The sequence below is a fragment of the Propithecus coquereli genome, unplaced genomic scaffold (genome assembly GCF_000956105.1).
Source record: "Propithecus coquereli isolate 6110/MARCELLA unplaced genomic scaffold, Pcoq_1.0 Scaffold172, whole genome shotgun sequence".
NCBI classification, from domain to species: Eukaryota; Metazoa; Chordata; class Mammalia; order Primates; family Indriidae; genus Propithecus; species Propithecus coquereli.
The window spans coordinates 5,320,310-5,341,696 of NW_012141858.1; the positions used below are offsets into that span (position 1 = coordinate 5,320,310).

Consider the following 21,387-nt stretch of genomic DNA (forward strand, 5'->3'; position numbering starts at 1 on the left):
ACAAAACCATTTCTTCTTAGTTGTAGCCCTCTGAGTAACATTACAATCTCATACTTAATAAAAATTCTGTTCTTACACCAGATATGGTCATATTTTTTCCTCAGCCATTTTTGTTGTTGTTGTTATATATTTTTTCGTGTTGACACTAGTCAAAACCTCAGCCATTTTACCTTTTGGAACTCAGCTATCCTTTTGCTGACCTAACACAGAAGATGTACATCTTTTCTCTGTGATGGAAACCTTGCTCTAACAGTCAAAACAAGCAGCATAGTACTAAACATACAGACTAAAGGATGTATGGTAAGTAGAGAACTGGCAGTTCTGCCAGTTTGTATGACCAAAAAATGGCGATCTCCTGTAGAGAGGTGTGAAATTACAAAGGGTTAGGAAACTTTAGGAAGAATAAAAGAAACTTTCAGAGGGAAAAAAATGATACCACTCCCCAAATGTGAAGATTTTCCTCAAACAATAAAGCCAATCATTTGTAAAATGCTTTATTGTTTTAAAAAATAGTGCACATTCATTTTCTCATTTAATTCCCACAGCAATTTTGTGACATATTATGATTCTGCAATTGACCCTCAGAGAGATAAATCAGTATGCCCCTAAATCTCAGAATTAATAAGTGACAGAGTCTTGACTTAAATTTGTGTCTTAAGTATTCTCAGTTTGCCATATACACATTATGTAGATGGTTGCCGCTGACACAGGAAGTAGGGTAAATTTTTGTTTTATCTATGATTTCACTACAAATTATAAGTAACAGACCCCCACAAAAGAAGCATAGAGTGGGTGCCATTTCCCATAGTGATCACTTTTCTGATGGCATTTCAAGATCATAATTAAGAGATTTTATTTGTCTGAATGAAGGCAAGGCCACTGCTATTGTTAAAGTATTTTATTTTGCTGTGCACAACTGCATGCAGGTTTTGGGACTACCTCTGTGACAATTTTTGTAGATGCTTAAATGCCAAGTTCATTGCTGGAAGCTTTCTCTGAAACTGTCGCCTATCACATCACCACTTCTCCTTTGCCTTCAGAATGAAGATATATTCAGTAATGTATTAGAAACAAAACTATTTGCCCTGTTGCATAATGTGTGTGTGTGTGTGTGTGTGTGTGTGTAAAGATATATACATACACACACGTAGCAATCACTAAAGGCTGTAAAATAAGGGTGACTTCTATTAAGTCTAATTGCAGATACCTCTTAATTATTTCTATTGTGAGGGTTGAAAGAAATAGCCTACATTTCTCAGAATTGAAATTCACTGACGATCTAACACTCATTTTAGCCAACTTTTGCTGATGAGTTTACCTCTTTTTTTCCTGAATGATTTCAATTGTCAAAAGCAAAAAAAAAAAAAAAAAAAAAAACGTTAACCAGCTTCGGATAGTAATATTTAAAATCATTGAGATGCTCTTTATATTTGCAAATCCCTGTTGCTTTATTTCCTTGAATCATAAAGCAGCCCTATAAGATAGAGAGGAATTATCCACATTTTATAGGTGTGAAAGCTGAGGCCTATTGGCTTGGCCATGGCCACACAGCTTCTATAGTTGGCTTCAGCCTGGTACTTTCCATCCCAAATCTCTGCATTCATTCACAGATATTGAGGTGCCTACACACACATACACCCTTTGTGACCTGCACAAAATAGAAATGACAAAGAAACATAGAAACATATTTTCTATGTATGTGTTTTCTTGTACTGTATAGTGATGTTTATTTTATACCCCACTACTTAAATATTGCATTTTCCAAGCATGTGAATAGGGAATGTTCAGCTGCCTGAAAAGACCAGATTGACATAATACGAACTCTTTGTTTACTCACTGAATAAGCACAACTTGTACCCTGTCAGCTTCTTTGTCCACAGTCTTAACCTTGCTCTGTAAGAACTACCTGTACGAATGACTGGATAGTTAATTCCATCCTCTGGTTTAGCCTTGGGATCTTCCGCTAAGATTTAATCAGATATAGAAAAAGAGAGTAGAATGGTGGCTTCCAGGGGATGGGGGTGGAGGTGGGTGTTGAGTGAGGAGACGTTGGTTAAAGGATACAAAGTTTCAGTTAGACAGGATGAATAAATTCTAAAGATCTATTGTACAGCATGGTGACTGCAGTTAACAATAATGTATTATATATTTGAAAATTGCTAAGAGATTAGATCCTAAATGTTCTCACTACAAAAAAATGACAAGTATGTGAGGTGATGGATATGTTCATTAGCTTGATTTAATCATTTTGCAATGTATACAATGTATACATCTATCGAAACATCACATTGTACACCATAAATATATGTGATTTTTATTTGTCAATTATACCTTTATAAAGCTGGAGGAGGAGATTAAATCAGATAACACCTTTGAGTGTGAACAACATGCCACTCTCATTTTGGGCCACTGAAGCCAGGTGGATACGGACTGGAAAACACTGCATTTAGAAGGAGTATCATTTATTGAGAGCTTCTTAAATGAAGAAATTTTTTAGTAGAGAGACTTTTTAATGCTGTACTCAGGACAGCTGTTAGCCTGTGCTGTTGAGTATTAGGTCTGGAAATATTAGCATTTAGAGTGTTAGGACTCTGAAGAATTGCTCTGTCTAACTCATTTCATTAAAGATAGCAAATTGGTATAAGATAACAGCGTGGAGGCCAGACTACATCCTTTTTTCGGGGGGAAAAAGTGGTTCATGAAAGAGATCTGTCCTGAGAAATGGACTTACTAACACTGGGAACTGATACCAGGGTCACTTCAAGACATAGCAGAAACTTTGGGAGCAACTTAAAATACCAAAAAAGACAAGCCTGTGCCTCGACGCTGAGAGAGCCTTCTCCATACGTGTACCCTAACATTTGCACTGAATCTTAAGGTTTGTCATTTTCAAGACTCTTAGAAGCCACTTATAGTTTCAATGCATAAGCAACTGGCAATAATTAGACAACACATCAACTAAAACGTGGAAGCCCATATTATAAATTCTCCATTCTTTAATAAGCACAATAGTTAAGAAGCGTCTAAAAATATCTGCTTTACTTCTAGTCAAACAAAAACAATCACCTTCTCGTCCTCTGATGAAATGTACCTTAAATGAACATAGGCCAAGCGTGTTGTTGCTGCAGAAAGGGAGAAGAGATGGTGTTGAGTTTTCCTAAATATTTCCAGCTCCGATTGTTGACAGAAGCTTGACATGTTTGGAAGCTGTGTTTCTGTTGCCCTACGATGACAGTTGTTCTACTGGAAATGTAATTGTGAATGGGCTACAACACCCAACTCTTAAAATTGGTTCCAAGTAACTTTATCTCACTTATTATCAGAACTTGGCCCAGGGCCCTTAAGGAGTCACTTGTTCCCATTCGGTCAGTAGCAGCAGGAACCAGAGGATGACTAGACCGACACAAAGTGACCAAAAGTGAGGAAGCTGCTTTCCATGGAGATTAGCTCCCTACCAGCAGAGAATTCTATTTCTAAATTGTTTAAACTTGGTTTTCAGGGGATTATTTTGTGATCCTGGTGTGCTTCCTGCATCTGTTTAGTCTTAAATGCTTCCGAAAATATTTTTCAAAATCCACTCGTGACTTTCTAATCCTTCCTAATACTTGCACTGCTTAAAATGCAACTCTTCTTTTTGTTAATCCTAGCCTTGAACATGCAAATATGAGAGTCTTAAAAACAAATTGGAAAAAAATGGTGAGGGCTGTTGGAAACATAACTTGAGCGATGGTGGTTCTATTGTTCATGCACCCTACAGAAAATTGCAAATTATGTGAGTTTTGTCACTTCCATGAGAAAAGTTAAGGCATTTTAATTACAGCCAGTGTGTACGTTTGATTGAGGTAAAATAAATGTATTGCACTCCCTCTGCTGGCTCTGAGGCTGCAACAGCTCATTAAGCAGACCTATTTTTAGATGTATTTCCCCATTTAAAAAAAGAAAAAGAGAAAAAATGGAATGTGGAAAAAGGAAACAAAACCTGGAAAGCTGTTAATTTTTTTTTTCCTTTTGAGACAGGGTCTCGCTCTTTCACCCAGACTGAAGTGCAGTGGCCCGATAACAACTCATTGCAACCTCCAACTCCTGGGTTCAAATGATCATTCCACCTTGGCCTCCTAAAGTGCTAGGATTACAGGCATGAGCCACCATGCCCAGCCTGTTAATTTTATTATTCATTTAAAATCTCAGAAAAACAAACATCTGCCCGACACAAATGGTTAGGATGAGCAAGAAAGCCAGCAGTTTTGAGGCTTTTCAGCACTGTACTGAAAAGAAAGGGAAGGTCTGCCTCTGCTCTCCCTGAGGGGTATCTCTGACAGTTTTTAAAAATTAATTTAGTTCCTTTAAATATTGAAATAATCTTTTCCCAGAGCTTACTAACAAACTAGTGGTTTAGTGTGTTTAATATGTTTAAAACAGTCCAGGAAAGCACAGGCATTCATTTGGCTTGGGGTAGGAGGGAGGAAGAGGACGTCTATCTGCTAGAAAGGAAAGCTAAAAGATCATCACACTGAAACTTTACACCCCAGGGGAGGCCACCTCCATGCATGAAAACAGTTACCCACAAGCCTGGAAGAGAATCCTAGCATCGTGGTATTTTGGAGCCAGGGGACCTAAGTATCAGTGCTTCTGCCCATGAGTCAGAAGGAGAGCCCGTCAGGAGAGGAAAAACCTCCAGACATCGAGAGTCTTCCTACAAAGTCGATCTTCTGCCTGGGCTTTGCTCCCTTGTGCATTCTTGCTTTCTTCCTCCCACAGGCGACTGGATGCCAACCACATCAGCTACGTGCCCCCCAGCTGTTTCAGTGGCCTACACTCCCTGAGGCACCTGTGGCTGGATGACAACGCTTTGACAGAAATCCCTGTCCAGGCTTTCAGAAGTTTATCGGCATTGCAGGCCATGACCTTGGCCCTGAACAAAATACACCACATACCAGACTATGCCTTTGGAAACCTCTCCAGCTTGGTAGTTCTGTAAGTTTTATTGATTTTGCTCTCTCTTTTAACAGTTTCCAAATTCCCTGTAAGACCTTGGCCTTAAAATTGCTGCCCCTTCAAAGCATAAATGGGACATTTTAAGGGAGGAAACCCCTTGAGCCCCTCCCCAAAATGACTCATAAATATTACAGTTGTGTAAATGACTTAACATTTATTGAGTAGCTGCTAAGTGCCAAGCACTGCTGGGTATACAAAGATAATAAAACATGACCTCTGCCTTAGGGGAGCCCATCGTATATTATACAAGTAATCACCACACTGTACAAGTAGTACAGTAACCTAAGTTATAAAAATTCCTTTTTTTTTATAATAAATGGTAATTCAGGTCAAATTGAAAGATGCTCTCTTATTATTTAATAAGAACTTCTTGAACCCTTACCAAGGAAAGAGAAGCGAGAACAAACCCTTAACAGAGAATTATGCATTTACACAGCTGTTTTTCCCCAGTTTGTCTAGATTTTATTATTTTAGTAAATCAAAATGATTCTCAATAGTAATAGTTTGAAAAACAATCAGTCTTCTTTAAGAATGTAGCAATATTCCTCCACATGTGTAACATACTAGCCAGTCAATGAGGAGGTGTCTTCTCACTATTTCCCCCATTACTTCATGCCCACCCACTGGCCCACCGCTGCCCTCAGCCATTCCACTTGATTACTTGATTACGTATCTGTCTCTTGTACTGTAGTATGTTCTCCTTTGAGGGCTGACCAGTATCTTATTCATCTGTTTAAGTTCCTCTCAATCCCCTTCCTCATATGTTGCATGTAGAAGATCCTCAATGAATGTCACATAGATCTCACCTAAACCAGAATGTATTTATTAGAACAAAAATCTTAGTCTGAAAGGAAAAGAAATTTTTGATGATATTAACAAATTTCTATATTGAATTTCAAATACAAAGATGATGCTACTGACCCACCAGAAACTGGCTATGTGCTTCAGTTTTCTTCCTCCACTAGAGGGATTTACAGAGATCCATCCATCCAGCCATTCTGTTTCACCCTGTCCTCCTTAAGCCCCTTTTCCAAAATCCCCTTGGGAGTTGGTCCAGTTTTCAATTATACACACAGCTGTTCTCACTGGCTCTGACCTAACTGACTTACCAGTTGAGCTAAAGAGGATAATTGTATACATTAATACTGTGTCAAGATAACTAATCTCCTTGGGCAGCTAAAAAATCTGATCACCTTTCCCTGTGGCTGAAATCGTTTCCTGTTGACCTGTGGTCCCACACTGGGCATGTAGACATTATACACATTCAGCTATAATAGAAAATGTTTTAAGTACACCTAGGACCTCCCCTCTATCCTCCATGTCTCAATGGTCAATATCTTTGCTTAACATCTTACATCCCAGAGCCATCCTGAACAACCTATGCTGGAAAATATGCTGTAAAACCTGAATTTACTTTTATTGATCATGTTGATCATATTTTTATACACACTCTGATATCTCAAACCCAAAAGGTAAAATTGTGACTGTCTTAAACTCTATGGTGTAGAATCATCTGCGGTATGAGTGAATGGGAAATCTAGCCTTTTTAATAAAATGTTCGTTTATATAATAAATGCATTCTTTAGTATAACTTTCTTTGGATTTAAGCAATCAAAATGTTGTGCCTAAATTTGCTATGTGCAGTGTGCCTTCATGACTGTCTGTGATGTTCTCCTGCAGACATCTCCATAACAATAGAATCCGCTCCCTGGGAAAGAAATGCTTTGATGGGCTCCACAGCCTAGAGACTTTGTGAGTCGACCTTTTGTTTGTTTCCCTTTTTTCAATGTTTTCATGAATATTCTGAAGAAATCAAAGTACCCTTAAAGCCAAACTTGCTGTTTGGTTTGGTTAATTGCCTGAGCTTTAAACGGACATTTATAGTGGCTTTATCTTATTCACACACACACACACACACACACACACACACCCTACAGAACTCAACAGTAAAACTGAGATTTTATTTTAATCTAATGAGAATAATAAATTAGAATCATTATAAGTTAAATGAGATGTTCTCTGCTGAGCAGTGACTGTTTGCTTAGGAATGTGTATTCTCTGTCAAGGATCAATTCTATGTTGTCACTCAGGCTCACTATTCACGAGTCTGGTACTCCTTGCCGAATGACAGGACGCAGACTAGGCAAATGCTCGAGTCTTCATTCGGAAATGAACTGGCAACTCTTCAGGAAACAGTGAAGTTTCATGCCAAAGCAATTCAAAAGACTAAAAAGTAATAATAGTTACCATTGACTGAGTATATCTATAATGAAATATTACAGTGAGTGCTTGGCCTACATTGTTTCAATTACTTCTTACAACCATCCTATGAGAGCAGCTATTACTACCTTATTTTAGGCTGTAGTGAGGTTTAGTTATTTTACCAACATAACATAACTAGTCAGTAGCAGAATTGAGATTTGCTTCCTTCTCTAGTCTGATTCTGAAATACATGTTTACCACTATATACTTCTTCCAAAGAATAGGTCAAGAATTCAGTCCCTAATTGGTACTATCGTAAAAATGGAGTCCAGCCAGCTGACCATATCCTACACAGTCTCCCAGAGCCAAGGTGGAGGTTCTTGTGTGCCACACCAGGGCCCCTGCCTTTTCCCAGGGGAAGAGCTGCTCTTCATTGCCCTGTTGAGTGAGAGAGGTATAATGAGGGGGGGTGACAGGCAGAGAGGGTCCTGAGTGTGCTGGGAGAGAAGGGTGGTTGCAGACATGCCCCCATCCCCGCCCCCATGTGTTTCATACTCAAGTGCAATAAGCCACACAGGGCACTGGATCTGCAATGCTGGCTGTGATCAGAAGTGCAGAAGGAGAGGACCAAAGACCACTTCTCCTGTGGCCCTGGGCCCATTGTTCATTTGCATACAGAGCTTAGCAATTTGTAGATGATCAGTTTAGCTTCTAACCAGGTCTAGAGGTCCACTGATTTCCTGAGAGACCATCTGTTAATGGTGATCTCGTAGACAATGAGCACTAACAGCTCTTTTTTCCGGGGTTAAGTCACTCTGTGTCTCCTCTTAGGTGTCAAAGACGAACTTGTCCAGGCAGGCCCTTATGTCAACTTAACGACATAAACAAGCAGCTCCCATCAGCTGCTAGCAAAAATTAGAAATTCTCTCTTATCTACACAGGGCTGGGCTGGGGAATCTTAGCAATGGAAATCACCTTCCAGTCCTTCTGAACATGACAACAGGAACAAAAAACAAGATGGGCTTTGATAGGTATTTCCATAAATAGTCTTTCCTTTTCCCCCATGTTTGGGATTAGGACTGAGGATTACATATAAATACCATAGAGCAAAATATTTCAGGGCAAAATTTCATGTCAGTCTTATTGTCTCCCCTCCCCCCGTCTTGCCCAGGGCTACAGAGGATAAGTAAATTGGTTATTCCCAACCTCTTCCTTTTCCTCACTAAAAATCCAAGTAATTTATAGGGGCCCAATCCTCATTTAATCAAAACAGAGCATCTGGAGAGATTTACAAACAGGAAGAAATTTATGTCCACAAGAGACACACGTTTCCTGCCTGCAGTATAGTTTAAGAATGGTTTGTGCCAGACAAGTAGGAATCTCGATTCATGTTTAACTCAGTCAAATTATATCTCTCTTAAAATTAAATAGCAATTCTTCTTTACAGAGGCGATTCTAACCACATCTGATTGCTTGACTAAAAGGTTTTCCTGCGTCATCTGGGAAATCTACCATTCCCAGAGAGTAAGGAGCAATTACTTTTTCTTAGAAAGATGTAGGTATAAGGTGGAGTAAGTCTATCAAACGCTTGTGAGTAATGAAATTGAGAAGCCAATTGTGTCATTACAGAGAGAGTATCTAATGATTTTAGATTGGTCATTCCATCCCTGTGCATGAGGGATAATAGAGCTTTGCCACACAGATTAAGGAAAACATCATACTTCTGATCTAAATCATTTGTGACCCTGAGGAAATTCTAGACAGATGTCCTTCTTGAGAGTGCCCTGTATCACATAAACCTCTCCAGAAGCAGATCTCACCCAGGACTTCAGGTTGGGGGAGATGAAGGCACTCGATGGGAGTCAGGAACAATGCAGCCCTCCAAGATGTCCTGTCTCCAAGAGGATGAAGGAGGAAAGAAGAAGAGGGATGTGATCCAGGAGCCCTGAGGAGTGCAAATGCAAGCTGGAAACTTAGCAAGCCGGGTTCAGAGGAAGAGCTCCATCAGCAAGCTGTCAACACCTGCCTAAGCATCCCTCCCACTTGGAAGTTAAGGCCACTGCATGTTCCCTCCCTTTTTTCAATGCCCCAGTGCCATTGAGCCTTGAGTCAGAAATTTCTCACGATCAGTCTAATGATCATTTTAATGCAGATACTTGTGGAGTGTTAGTTGTCAGAAAGCCAAGAAAATCTCTCTCCATAAAGAACAGGGATGAGCACTTTCATCAGTGATGGGTCCACTGGAATAACATGTTAATTTCCTTGTAAATATAGTATATATGAATTTTTAAGTGAAAAACTGAAAATACTATTTACTCATTTTCAGAGATTTAAATTATAATAACCTTGATGAATTCCCCACTGCAATTAGGACACTCTCCAACCTTAAAGAACTGTAAGTATTTAGGATAATTTTAATGGGAGAACTTTATTCTTTGTGAATTCATTTCAAAATGTGTGATTATTGTCTATATTGTACATAATATGACTTGCTAAAATATGTTTAAAGTTTATACAAATAATGGTTAAGTGTACTTAAAATATATTTTAATTGATTCTATCACCACAAATATCAGAGGTAATATTTTTTGTTTATAATGGGTTTCTCTATTATATATATATGTAAAATATTAATATATATATTTCTCTAAGCCATACTCTTTTCTCTTTTCCTAAGCCATACATACTCCCCCAACATATACACACTTTATAAGATTCATAGCAGAACTATAATGCAATTAGTTATTTGCTGAGCATTTCTAAAAACCTGAACATTTCTAGGTTACATAAGTCTAGAATTGGTTGAATAAAATTTTATGTACCTAGTAAAGTACAAGACGCTTTCGCATGCATTACAGTTGACCCTTGAACAGCACAGGGTTGAGGTGCCAACACCTGCACAGTCAAAACTGCACGTATAACTGGGCAGTATTCATTGCAGAAGGTTGGGCAGCCCAAAGACTACCACTCACCTCATACAGCCACCAGCCCAAATAAAATCCAAAGAGCACTGACTGCTCCTCTGCCATTCAGACAACGTTAACACCAACAGATGAGAATCAGTTTGTTAGTACAGACTCACTGAGCCGGCACCTTCCTTCGAGTCAGGAAATTTTGTCCTCATAAGGAAATTACTTAAATCTCTATTTCACTGCAGCTTAATTTTCTCTCCTCCTAGCTTCAAATGGGGTCACGAGGAGTGATCATAATCCTCTGTCCAAAGATAGCTCCCACTCTCTCAGGCTATTTGTACGATGATGCTCTATTGGATATTAACAGATGGATTTTCTTTGTATAACATTAGATTGTAGACTTCCATGAAGTGCAGTTATTATTTTCAGATTCTTTATTCCTCTTTCAAGATGAGAGCATGTGATTTATTTTTTTCCTAGAGAGTAAATAAGGGCATGGAAGTTTCAAGATGCAGAGAGGAATTTAACCTTGTACTCTGGTTACTAAAGGTGCTGATTTTTGCCATGGGGGTGGGGGAATCTATTAAATAATTTTACGCCACCCATGATTTTCTATAAATTGTTTTTCTCTCTTTCTAGAGGATTTCATAGCAACAATATCAGGTCAATACCTGAGAAAGCATTTGTAGGCAACCCTTCTCTTATTACAATGTAAGTGACCATAATGCTTTTTGGTTTTTCCATCCTAAAATATAGCGTATATGGCACTTTTAAATATAATACAATGAATATTCTATATTTGCCTGAGTTTTATCTCGATGTAAGAATTTTTACAGACAGGTGTATATGGATGTGTTTTTCCAGGTTTTAGCTGAACATCGAAATAATATAAAAGATTCTTTTTTTAGGATTTGATGTGCAGTGCATTATGCTTAGTATCTTCAGATGCCTTGTCTCATTTCACAATAATTTTGTGAAATGCTTTTGATTATCTCTGTTTTCTATGGAATAAAACTGATTTTTAGAGCATTAATGTCAAAGCCGCATAGTTATTCAGAACTTGAACATAAGTATACTAGAAACATAAATTATTATACACAAACAGGGGTCTCTTGCAGCAATAGACTATACACTGTACAGCCTACATTGATGGTAGAGGTTTTATACTGTTTTGTACTAAGTTTCTATTTCCATTCATTATCAAGCCCAAGCATTGAGAAACATTTATACAAACTAGGATGTAATTCTAGAAAGGTACGTATGTTATAGAAAGGTGTATATGAAGATTTATGTGCCATAAAAAAATAAAATAGAGTTACAACTACAAAGTATAACTAATTTTATGTTTCACATTTAGAACAGACAAAAGATTGATGATATACATATATGTAGGAAGATGGAAATATGTAAGCATTAGGCTGGCTCTTAGTTAAAAGACACCTGTCCAAGGCAAGGTTGGGGCACAGTATTGGCCTGGGGTCATGGGTGAGATGTCTCAAATATGGAGGAGAGTAAAAACAACCATGGAACATGACTCTAGGGGCACTTCTTGGCAGATGTTGGTCGTGTGCCAACTTGATTGAAAAGCTTTCTGGAACCATGTGGCATTTGTCACAAATAAGCTACGGTCCCAATTAGCACTGACAACTGGAAGAGAAAAAAAACTGTTCATTGTTTCTGAAATGTTCTGGCAATATTTTGGCAAACTAAGGGTTTTAAAGTGTATTGACAATAAACATTAGTCCTCATTAGAGAGTATTTACATATTAAGTGGTTGGCAAACAGCCTTTGCTCCACTTTCTGTAGCCACATCACTGGTTTTTAATCACTCTTTTGATATGCTAATACCCCCTGAGGAGGACTAACAGCCCCCCATATTTATCAGAGATTCTACTCACTCTGAAAGTGTTGCCCACTTTCTCCCTGAAACATTGCTCTCCTTGCTCCTACATCTGTTTCCATCTCTTGCCACCACCAGCCCCTTCCGATGCCCCCTTTTCTGTGAATATTTCCCACCTCCAGCTGGCTACCCAGTCCTCATTTCTACCTCTGCAGTCCCCATCCTATCCATATTCTCTTTTATCCCCATTGCACAGCCTGTCTGCTAGCTGTTACTTCTAGATTTTTACCAGTCTGGGTGACGCTGATGTCCCTCCCTTCACCTTCACCGTTGGCAGGATCACCTCCCTTGAAGAGCAGCATCTGTCTTGTCACCCTCTTGCTGTGAAATATGCAGACATTCAGGATTATCTATTTACATTAAATGCAAACTCCTTACCCTGACATTTACAGCCCTCCACAATATGGCCTAAGCCAACCCTCCCAACCAGTTCCCCAAAGCTCTTCTCAATTACCCTAAGTCATAAACCAGACCAACTAGGCTATACTCATAGAACAAAGCTCTTTCCAAATGCCATTTCATGGGATTTTTCTAAATCTCCCCCTAACACATAAGAGAGCTCCCTCCTGAGAACCCTAAAGTTCCTTATTTGTATTTGCGATATTTCTGCCTTATGCACACAACCACATGTATTCATACTTGACCAGTGTACATAGAAATACATGAATGTGAACACAAAGGCATACAAGCGTATGGTATAGCTAAGGGCTAATGTGAAATTATGAGGAAAACTCCATTTTTAAATCATAAAGGCATATATTTCAGCTCTAGCTCTTTCTCTTATTGATTAATCCCAAGGGAAAAGAAGAGATCAGAGGGTAGAAGGACAGAAGAGGACTTAGGTTTGTTGGGAAACAACTATAACCCAAGTTCTGAGCCAGATGTTACAAGTGCATTAGCTCTTTTAACTCTTAGGCAAATCCCACAACTGAGTATTATTATCTCAGTTTAATGAATTAGAAAATTAAGGCTCTGGGAGGTAATGAGCTTGCCAAGGTATCCGAGCCCAATTTCCTCCTCCAAAAGTGAAGAAAATAGTATCTACACTATGGATCTCAGAAAGTTATTGCCTGGATCAATTGAACTATATATATGGAAGTGCTTTGTCAAACAGAAAGTAATAGACTGTTATTTATTTGTTGAATTTAATTGAACTTACCAAAAGTTTCATACTGTGAGTCAAAACACTTTTTGAGGTTTGCCTGAAGCCAACTAATCAGGTATGTTATATAACACAGTATGATCAAAATTACATAAATACATTTTATGTATTTGTTCAAATTTTGAACAAATATTCATTTATCATTCAAGTTTTATACTAATATATTGTTGTTTGAATTTTCAGACACTTCTATGACAACCCTATCCAATTTGTTGGAAGATCTGCTTTTCAACATTTACCTGAACTAAGAACACTGTAAGTTTCCATTTCTCTTACAGGTCACTTTTCCCCTATAGGGTTGCTGTGAAAATCAATGAATATTATAGGTTGAAGTGCTTTGAAAATGGCAATAAAAAGTACCCTGGTCTAGAATCTTCTCCCAGTAATACTCGTGTACTCTTCCTTCTAGGACTCTGAATGGTGCTTCACAAATCACTGAATTTCCTGATTTAACTGGAACTGCAAACCTAGAGAGTCTGTAAGTACTTGAGTAGACTCTTGACTTGGCCCAGAACACACACTGCCCGGAGAGCCGGATCAGTCTTAACATAAGAGAATCAAAATATGTCACTGCGTGATGCCTGAATAAAAGGATTATGTCTGGTTTGTGTTTTAACAGGACTTTAACTGGAGCACAGATCTCATCTCTTCCTCAAACCGTCTGCGATCAGTTACCTAATCTCCAAGTGCTGTGCGTATCAGTAAGGCAATAATGTATAAACAGGCAACTTCCACTTAGGGATGAAATGGCAGACATTATTTCAATAATCCTTTAAAAGGGGAGAAAGTTTTTCCCTTGCGGGTCTCCAGGAGGTCAGGTCTCCTTTTCCCCTCTTGTAGTCCAGGCTCTCTGACATGAGCCTGGTAACAATGGTAGTGTGCCCTTTGCTTCCGAGTCCCAAAACAGTCTCCCATCAGAGTTTCAATTGGCATACGTTTTCTTTCAGAAAAGATATGAACAAGCCAAAATAACTTCATTTCCCCCTCTAAAGGCTTTGCAGAGCAGGACAAAAATAACAACGGATCAAGCACCCAATGTGGATGCCAAAATCAAAATTTGAGATATCAGACTCACACAAACCCTGATAAAGATGACCAAACCTACTTCCTGTATAGTTGTGGGTGCCATGTTCTAGTGTTTCATCTAATGGTTAAACAGCTTGCATATGTTATTTCTATTGACTTGGGACTTTTTTTCCCCTGCCTTTCTCATGGTTTATGAAAAGTAGTTCATAGGGATTGGAAGAGCCTTGTTTTGACCTTCCATTTTCAGCCTTCTCCCTCAACTCCCACTCAGCCCTATTATTGTCCTCTCAAGCATTGTTGGGACTAATGAAAGGACTGTTAGTCTCTTGCCATGGCTCTGCACTCACCTAGAAAACGCCTGTGGCAGTTGCAGGCCTGTAATTACGCCCTAGGCTTTACCGAGCAGCAGCACTACAAGCGGCACCATGAATGTTAAGTGAATGAATGGGAATTTCTGCCACAGTGACTCTACCTTCCCCATCCCCAGCCTGCCATGTCACCTGACACCCCCATTGCTCAGTGACATGGGGGTGCAATAACACCACATGGTAGCCTTGGAGTCAGTCATTCACATCCAAATGTGATGCGGTGATGGGGGAGGGGGGAAGTATAGAACAAATCCCCTCTTCTCTACCCTACCCTGCCCCGTGAGGCGTCCATACAGATGAGAAAACGGAGAGAATCAGAGAAGTTAAGTAACTTTGTCAAAGTCACACTGCAAGAAAGTAGCAGAGTGAAAATTCAAATGCAGTCAGTTTAATTGAATAACTGGGAGAAAGTGTGCACACTAGGTGGTAGGAATTTGGAAGGCCATCTTAGAATTCTGCCTACCACACGCAGAACAGGTATAATCATCCCCATTTCTTGAGGAAACTGGCTCAGTGACATGATTAGGATTTCACATACTGTAACTAATAAGTAGAGAGCTAGTGTCTAAATTGTATTTGTCTCCACTATGTCACACAGTGAATGCTAAACCACCCAGGGCTAGAACTACAGAAATGGAGGCCAGCTGGCAAAATGGTTAAGAGCAAAGGCTCTGGGCCCTATTTCTCTGGTTCAAATCCAGCCTCTCTATAGGTATATAGAGAGCACAGTATGTTCAGCAATTATTAGCCCTCTGGGGCTCAGTTTCCCAGTCTATAAAATGGAGACGTAGCCATTTCCTTCAGAGGATTATTAGGATTAAATGACCACACACCAAACACAGCACACCTGGGACATTGTAACCTCTCAGTCAATCTTAGCTCTTAACATTTTCTCACTTCCTTTACACCATTATTCTTTCCTCAAGTTGGAACTTGAAAAGCCCAGAAGAACACAAATACATTAATGGCAGTATCTTGCCATTTTCAAAGCATTTTAACCTATAATATCTTTTGTTCTTTCCAACAACCCTGCAAGATTGGCAAAGCAGGTGTCTTCTCATTTAAGAAAGCTGAGAAAGACATCAATGCTTTGGCCGGTGTATCAACCAAGTAAAATAAATTGAAGTTGAGACTAGAACCCAGGATGCTAATCTAATACAGGGTGCTTTATGTTCTAGTGGAAGTATAAGTCTGAGAGCTTTCCTCCTGTGGCTGAGTCGTTCAATGAGTACTTTTTATATGAGGAAATTGCACTGTATTATACATGGGTGGTTTTGCCCCCAACTTGCTTCACCCACATGAGATTACTTGGCCCACCATACAGGCTACGTGTGGCTTTCCCCACTTACGAGCTGTGATCTTAGGCAAGTCATTTCATATTGTATGGGTATAATCATAATGTCTTCCTCATAAGGTGGCCTCAGAGATTACATGAGATAATTCAAGTAAGGCCTTTATATAAGAAGTGCTTGGTCAATGTTAGCCATGAAAATCATTAGGTAGAAGGTAACACTATGTCTTTATGTAGAACAAGGATTTATGCACCCTCTACTAAGAGGCAGATGAGCAAGGATTGCCACTTTTGCAGCCTGCAGATATGCGTGTGCCAAATTATTATCAGCTTTAATAATACATATGTCCATTTTATTACATTCACTACTTTTCAAAAATACATACCATATTACTAATAGGTGTATTTGTGCATAGGTGTAGCGTTTAGGGGATTTTTTGTGGGGGAGGCAGTGTCTTTCAAACCTCTAGTTTAAACCACAAATTTGTGTTTGCAAGCTGCTTTCTTTGAACTATTATGTGAAGTAAATGACCTCTATTCCTATATAAATCCCATTTATTCAATAAGTGTAGAAAAAAGTAATCAATTATAAGAATAGATTAATTTAAAACATCTTAGAAAACAGTATGATTTTTCAGTTGCATAGTGGTGATCTGGTTTTAAGAATTAGAATCAGACATGAGAATGTGTTAGTTGATTAGCTAATAACTTTTAAAACATGAGACAAGTTTTTTTTATATATCTATGTTACTTTATCTACCAACTTTCTTTTTTTTTTTAAGCTTTCTGCAAATTACGATGGCTTGTTTTAGGTTAGTTATATTATACTATAAATATGTCCAGATGTTTTTGTTATTCTGTAATTTGTTGAGTTTGGGCTGAAGGCTTTTTTAGATTCAACCCCACCCCATAGTGATTGATTTCATAGTGCTATAGTGCTATGTTTTGAATTGTTGAGTTTTTTTAAAAGTTGATTAGAAAAGAACCAACAATGATTTTTCTTAGCTGTAGAGTTGTAGCAGCTCTTAGAGACAGAGGCACAATTATTTAATTTACAATGTTACGCATTGCAGTAAGATAATAGCTAGAACATTGTAGATCATTACTAAAAAATATAAATAAATTCATTAAGTAAATTATTTAAATCAATTAAAGAAGTATAACAGTGATGTTTCAGTAAATATTTGAATCTACTGGGTAATGCAATAATGCCTGTGACTGCCTGCTCCACATCAGGGCCGTGGAAACGTTCAGAGTCCGCCTTTGGGAAATATAACACCTTGGAGGGAAAAGAAGAGCAAAGCATGTTTTCTTATGATTCATACGTAACATATTTTCCCTTTTTGCACCTTCTGTTTTTCAGAGATCTGTCTTACAACCTGTTAGAAGATTTACCCAGTTTTTCGGTCTGCCAAAAGATTCAGAAAATGTACGTCTAAGAATCTGTAAATCACCTAGCAAAAATCAAGAACCAAAACTCACATTTCTCAGGGTCATTGGTTTATTTACCCTGTGGTTCACTGGCACGACATTTGATGCTTTTCCTTCTTACACACACAAGGTGTGATTGCGTAGGGTGGCTAGATAGTTGGGAAACACAAATAATATTATTTTTTCATGCATTGTGCTATAATATCAGTAACACATTTATTATGTATTTGTTTTTATTTTCTAACTCAGTGTCCTAGTGAACTAGGTTTGTTTGAACTTAGAATTTTTCTTCTTTTACAAGTACTACCAAACTTACATATCCAGTGAGTGGTATTATTTTTGAATACGGGGAGACTTGAGTTTGTTGGTGTGTTTGTTTCACAATAGTCTCTTTAGAGGAGGTGCCATATTTGTCATATTTGAGGTGCCACAGATGCTACTTGTGCATGAAACATTTTAGAATTCCTCTCTTACACTTGCCTCCCCTACAAAACATCGGCCTTGTTGCTTTATAGTCACACTTCAGTTTTGATCAAAACAACATTAACCATCTATCCTTTCACAGTTAGTTTTTCTCTGAATTCCTCTGGATGATTAAGGGAGAGAAACAAAGTAAACCCATCTTTAAAAGGCAAAGATTTGATCCTCCTCCAAGACCCTCAAAGGATGCAAGAAAGGCTCAGAAGGCAGCACCAGGAGAGGAGTCCTCCAGTGTTTTGAATGATGATGGCATGTTTGGAGTATGGTTTTATATCCTCCCAGGGGAACCAGTTGCTTTGAAATAGAGATAATACTTATTTGAGTGTATAAATTTTAATGTTCTTTTTTAAACAAACAAATAGAAATCAGTCATTGATAGTCACACTTCATCTGTTCCTTTCATTGAGGGCAGGTAATCCCTCTGTAAAAGTTCTCTGAAGCCCGTAATCTTTGAAACCAGTAACTTTGAAATCAGTCTTTGGAATTCTGTCATTTCAGTGACCTAAGACATAATGAAATCTACGAAATTAAAGTTGATGCTTTCCAGCAGTTGCTTGGTCTCCGATCTCTGTAAGTACCACCTCCCAGCATCTTCCCCAACACAGAGCACGCACTTTCTCTTTTGAGCCTTCCCCTAATGTTAATATTTTCTTTTCACTGAATACTCATATGGTGGGATCTTTGTGCATATGTTTGCTATGATAAAGCAAGTAATTTGTTGCTGACAATTTCCAGGAATAAATTTAGAAGCAGTGAATTTGCAGTTATACTCTTTACCAGGCAGCAGGCATGAAACTTAGATGAAGAGGAAGGAAGCCAAGCTGTTGAACAGCCTACCAAGTGTGTTCCCATCCACAGCCTGGAATTGGCAGGGATCATTCTGCATACAAAAATGGGACAATCACACGATTCTTTCTGCCTGCTTTTCTTTCCCAGTTAAGCAGAGTTTTCAACACGTGTCTCAAAGTGCTTAATAGTCACATGGGGACAACTGTGAAAAACACAGACTCCAGCTTCTCACCTGCCTCATGAGTTAGAATCTTGGGAGTGGGCCTGGGAATCTATCTGCCTTTTAACGAGTACACTAAGGTTTAGCTCAAATGTCCTCAGAAATGCTTCCATGGCTCTCAGGCAACTAAGATTTGTAAATACCTGTATTTAATTTCATTTGATTGCAACACTATATATTAAATTTTAAAAAAGAAAACTTATGAACAGATTATTTTATGAAATAAAAGATAAAACTTTTCTATACTCAAACTGGATTTCAACATGATTTTGCTAATTGGTGATGATATGCAATGTTTAAACTGTAGTATGTTTGTTAAAAATCTTTCTCTTTCGCTGACCTCTAAAGTTTTTCTTAAATAATACCATTCCTTGAAAGACTTTAAATTTACCTTTAAGAATCACTCTCTCACAAAAATTTACCTTGAGAACCATCTGGTTCTGAATTTAGTCGTGTTGCCCTTTCCTTACTTTTGGTTTAAATCTGCCTGTGTAGTGCTTTTACTTACTTTTTTTAATAAAAATAAACAAAAAATACCTACTTTCATTACCTGTCTTATTCACCAGGTTTGATTTCTGACTGTTTCAAAAGTCAGTTCTAGAACTGAGCTCTAAAGATACCAAAAGAATGTGATGCAGACTCTGAAAAATAAATATCTGAATCCCCTGAATTCCTCCTTCCCCTTGGACCTTAAATCCAGCCACTCACTAAAGTGCAAACTCCACTTCATCGATTCCACTCTTCTGCCACAAGCCCATATAATGATTCATTTGTTGTCACCATCATTCTTGTAACCAGTCCTCCTCTGTCTTCTGTCTCTTCCCATTCATCTCATTCTCCAACGAGACATAAAAATATTTTTTAAATAGAAGTCTAATCATGTTACTTCTCTGCTTCAAAAACCTTCTGTTATTCCCCTATGTCTTCAAGATCAAGACCAAACCTCCCAGCACCATTCTCCAAAATCTGATCCTAACCTCCTAGCACAGTATCCTCTCTCCCCCTGTTCTTCCTGTCGCCATTGCCTCTGGATTGCTCCCTACCCTGACTAGTCTCCCTGCCCATTTCACAAGAATAAGTTCTCCTGTCTTGGAGCCCATTTTGCACACTCTCTACTAGAGGACTTAACACCCAGCACTGTCATCAGGTAGACCATGCCCTGTCTGAAAACAACAAGAATATTTTTGTCTTTTTATTTCCAGGGTCTAGTGTGGTGGCTCTCTCATTATTTACTTAAAAATTCAAACATGTTCTGAGCAAAAGATCAGGGACCCTGAAGCCAGTGTGCCTGGGCTTGAATCCCAGATCCTGAGCCTCTGGGCAAGTGACCTATGACACTGTGTCTCTGTTTCCTCGTCAGTAAAATGCCTCTTAGGGTTGTGTTGAAGGTTATGAGATAATACATGTAAAAAACTCATAACTGTACCTGGCACGTAGTAACTATGCCATATTAATATTAACAGAACACATATATAGCCTTTTAGAGTGTATCAGTGAGGCCCCTGGCAGGAAACAATTCACCCCAGATGGTTCAAATGAAGGGACACTTACATAGGTGTTGGCAGGGAGCAAGCAAGAGAAGGGTGTACAGAAACCAGGACCGTCATGAAGACTGGGGCTAGAATCGCAGGGAAGAAGTGGTATGTCCAGAACACAGGAAGAGCTTATGCATGGAGAGGAGTTGCAGTGATTGGGAAGGTGTACAGCTGCCATCAGAGATAGGGTTCCAGAACAGGGAAGGAGCAGACCATGAGTGCCCCAACCTCTCTCTCCTCCCAGAACTTCCAGTGGGAACACAACTGAGGCCAAGACGGAGCTCTGGGGATGCAGCCCGCAGGATCCGGCCAGGCACAGAGCAGGGCAGGAAAGCAAAAATGACGCCTCCGGGGCTGCTGGGAGAATTCCAGCACACAGGCTCGCGAATGGAAAAGGAATTTCAGTCGTTTGAACATATAAATTCTCACGTATTTACTAAAAACCCAGTCAAATCACTGTAAACCACCATGGCAGGACTTGGCCTCCATTGCAGATATTCCACTCTGTGAAGCTCAAGTCTGCCATGTTCTGCTTAAGTCTGCCAAAGAGACTTTGACAGATGTGTGTTACTGGCTCACATCAGTAGTCACTTATTTCTTGAGTGGCTCAATAGAAGACAGTCTCTCACTCAGTTACCCAGAGCCCAGCGCCATTTGTAGCTTTCCCACCTTCCGTACTTTTCCTCCTCTCGTTAGCTGCAATTTTCTTCTGTTCTGGGATCAATGAAAAGAGCAAAATGAATACACTTCCAGTTTCCTCCAGCAAAGAAGGAAAGTTCCCCAAAGAACCTGTCAAATGAGAATGTGAATATTCTATGAATATCATTTATCCAAGGTAATTCAGGGGCTCAACATCATAAACTTTTCTGCACCTGAGAAAAGTTGACTTTGATCACATTCATCTTTCTCAGATGTCTACATCTTAGTTACCCTTATTTGTTAGGCATTTTAAAAATAAAAATCTTAAATCCATAGTCCCTTCTTTAAAACGTAGAAGTTCTTATCCCTGATAAATTTTCTGCAGAAGTTTTTGAAAAGGGTTTCATTCCTGCTTAATTATCTACATTTCATTAAAT

General features: G+C 38.8%; 1 protein-coding gene across 3 annotated transcripts in view; it reads left to right on the top strand.

Moving 5' to 3' along the window:
* Positions 1–21,387, top strand: part of LGR5 (leucine-rich repeat containing G protein-coupled receptor 5) — a 125,646-nt gene that overhangs the window by 95,644 nt on the left and 8,615 nt on the right. The window contains exons 5-13 of one of the 3 annotated variants that reach the window (XM_012642023.1): positions 4,759–4,974; positions 6,676–6,747; positions 9,524–9,592; positions 10,749–10,820; positions 13,355–13,426; positions 13,581–13,649; positions 13,791–13,862; positions 17,220–17,285; positions 18,266–18,337. In XM_012642023.1, the coding sequence (XP_012497477.1) occupies positions 4,759–4,974; positions 6,676–6,747; positions 9,524–9,592; positions 10,749–10,820; positions 13,355–13,426; positions 13,581–13,649; positions 13,791–13,862; positions 17,220–17,285; positions 18,266–18,337 (780 nt within the window). The remainder of the gene's footprint in view (positions 1–4,758; positions 4,975–6,675; positions 6,748–9,523; positions 9,593–10,748; positions 10,821–13,354; positions 13,427–13,580; positions 13,650–13,790; positions 13,863–17,219; positions 17,286–18,265; positions 18,338–21,387) is intronic. The other 2 variants (XM_012642024.1, XM_012642025.1) reach the window with 2 other exon arrangements.